Raw genomic sequence first — 2,097 nt, 5'->3', positions numbered from 1 at the left:
TATATATATATATATATATATATATATATATATATATATCGATTGAGATTTAATTTCTCAAAAAAAAAAAAAAAAAAATATATATATATCTTGAATATTATATAATAATATCCTAAGTATTCTAAGCATCATCCTAACTATTAATATAGACAGTGCTATGCTACAAAACAATTTCTTATTAGGTTGTTGGTTTGTGACAATAATTTCTACAGAGATCTTTCTAAATCTTTCTTTTGGCTTTTATTATCCTTCATCATTGTATTGTTTGATTTTATATAGTTGCTTTGTATATTTATATGTGTTATATTTTAGGTCGATGTTGTACAAAGTGCCATTGTTGCATGTATTAATTCTCGCATAAATGTATCAACTACTCGATATAGCGGTTTAGTTATGCTAGATAGAATCTTATCTGGATGCTCAAAGAATATATTTTTAAAATATGCTTTATTATGGATAAACAAAAGTATTGAACTATTAGAAGACGTGCACACTGTCATACAAGAAATACCACTGGCATGTAAAGTATTAGGGTTTCTTCTTGAATATTGCAAGAAAATCCCTGAATTATATAAACAGATTTCTATGCAAAACATAAGGCAGCTAATACTTGTAGTTGATACTTTGCTGAACAATGAAGAATGCGGTGCAATATATTATTTGATAGCTGTTATGCTGTACCATTATCCTGAAGTTTGTGAGCGGTCACAGGTAATGCAATACAAAATATATTTCTTTCAGTTGCTTAAATATGATTTTTAAGGAATACATTTCTGCATAAGCTATTTAATAAATAATCATTTAACTGTTCTTAGGAGTTAATAAAGAAGATGATAATGAAACAAATAGATTCGAGACAAGAGCATTTGATTAACTCAAGTGCCAAATGCTATATTCTTTTATCTAAGGCAACAGAACGCTCGTTTAAACCACCAGCCACCAAATCCATGTATACTCGATGGACATATAATCAAGCGTTACTTTGTAACAATTTACATGCTATAATGGACGAATTATTCTCTGAATTAATAGAGTTGAAAACTGTGGATATTTGGGATAAACTGGATGTATCTCCTATATCCGAAAAGAATGTGATACAGTATTACAATGACCAGAAACAGAGATTTTTTAATTTCTGCATCTATCTCTCTTCAATGTTAAAGTATAATTATCTAATTTATATTATTAATTATATCTATATTACAATAATGCATAGTTTTTAAGACATTTGATTTATGATTGCAGTGGATATGATACAAAAAATTCGGTTGTACCTCATGATATCTTAGAGGTTTTGTGTCGAGGATTGGCTATTACTCCGTTAAATCTGAAGGACAAAACTTCTTTTAAAGAACAGATGCTATATATAATTTTACCAAAATTACATATTGGCTTACTCACTGTTTTAAATGCACTCATAAGCAGGTAAGTGTCATTAATATTATTATATCGCTATATGTGTGTAGGCTGTATGTATATATTTTTTGATATAAATATACTTTTTAGATTTGCACAAGAGCTGATACCATTTGGAAAAATAATATTAAGTCTGTTCCAACAAATGTTGCAATGGACAAGTACAGTTTTAGAAAATCATTTAACATTCAGTAGTAATAAATCTTTCAAAAATGTAAGAATATCCATTTACAAATGTCTCTCTTCGTGGTTAATCAATACATATTCACTCTCGGGCATAGAGACAATTGCAAATGAATGTTTTACTTTCATAATGAAGGACATAACGCCAAAACGAGATCGTGTATTATTAATTGTAAGTAACGGTAACTAAATATTAGATAATTATGGAAAAACAAATAATTTTTCTTTTTAATCTATATTTTATGTGCCTTATGGAGGATATATTATCTTATTTCAGACCCAAAAATCACAGCACTGGTCTAAACGAGTGATAAAACGTTTTAAAGATAGTCAATATGAAAACAGTGCAATTTTAAATAAGGAAAATTCAGTCGCTGAAAACGAATCTTTAGATGTAGATTTGTGCCAAGAAGCTCTTATTACTTTACAAAATATGATTCATAGTGGTGGAATTTTGCTGAAGCAAGCGTTTTATAAAGTACGTCTATTTTTTTTTTT

General features: G+C 28.1%; 1 protein-coding gene across 1 annotated transcript; it reads left to right on the top strand.

Annotated features, from left to right (window-relative positions):
* Positions 1 to 312: 312 nt before the first annotated feature.
* On the top strand, positions 313 to 2,092 carry LOC116853763 (proline-, glutamic acid- and leucine-rich protein 1-like; the record flags this gene model as incomplete). The annotated part of the gene is made up of 5 exons (XM_032834957.1): positions 313 to 711; positions 816 to 1,162; positions 1,246 to 1,425; positions 1,507 to 1,771; positions 1,877 to 2,092. Coding segments are annotated over 5 exons (1,407 nt in total), but the record flags the coding sequence as incomplete, so codon positions are not given.
* Between the last annotated feature and the right edge of the window lie 5 nt (positions 2,093 to 2,097).

This window comes from Odontomachus brunneus, unplaced genomic scaffold (assembly GCF_010583005.1).
Source record: "Odontomachus brunneus isolate Ranch 3 - 2012 unplaced genomic scaffold, Obru_v1 Obru_scaffold_738, whole genome shotgun sequence".
Lineage (NCBI taxonomy): Eukaryota > Metazoa > Arthropoda > Insecta > Hymenoptera > Formicidae > Odontomachus > Odontomachus brunneus.
Note: the sequence above shows the minus strand (reverse complement) of the source record. Positions and strands in the feature narration are given on the sequence as shown.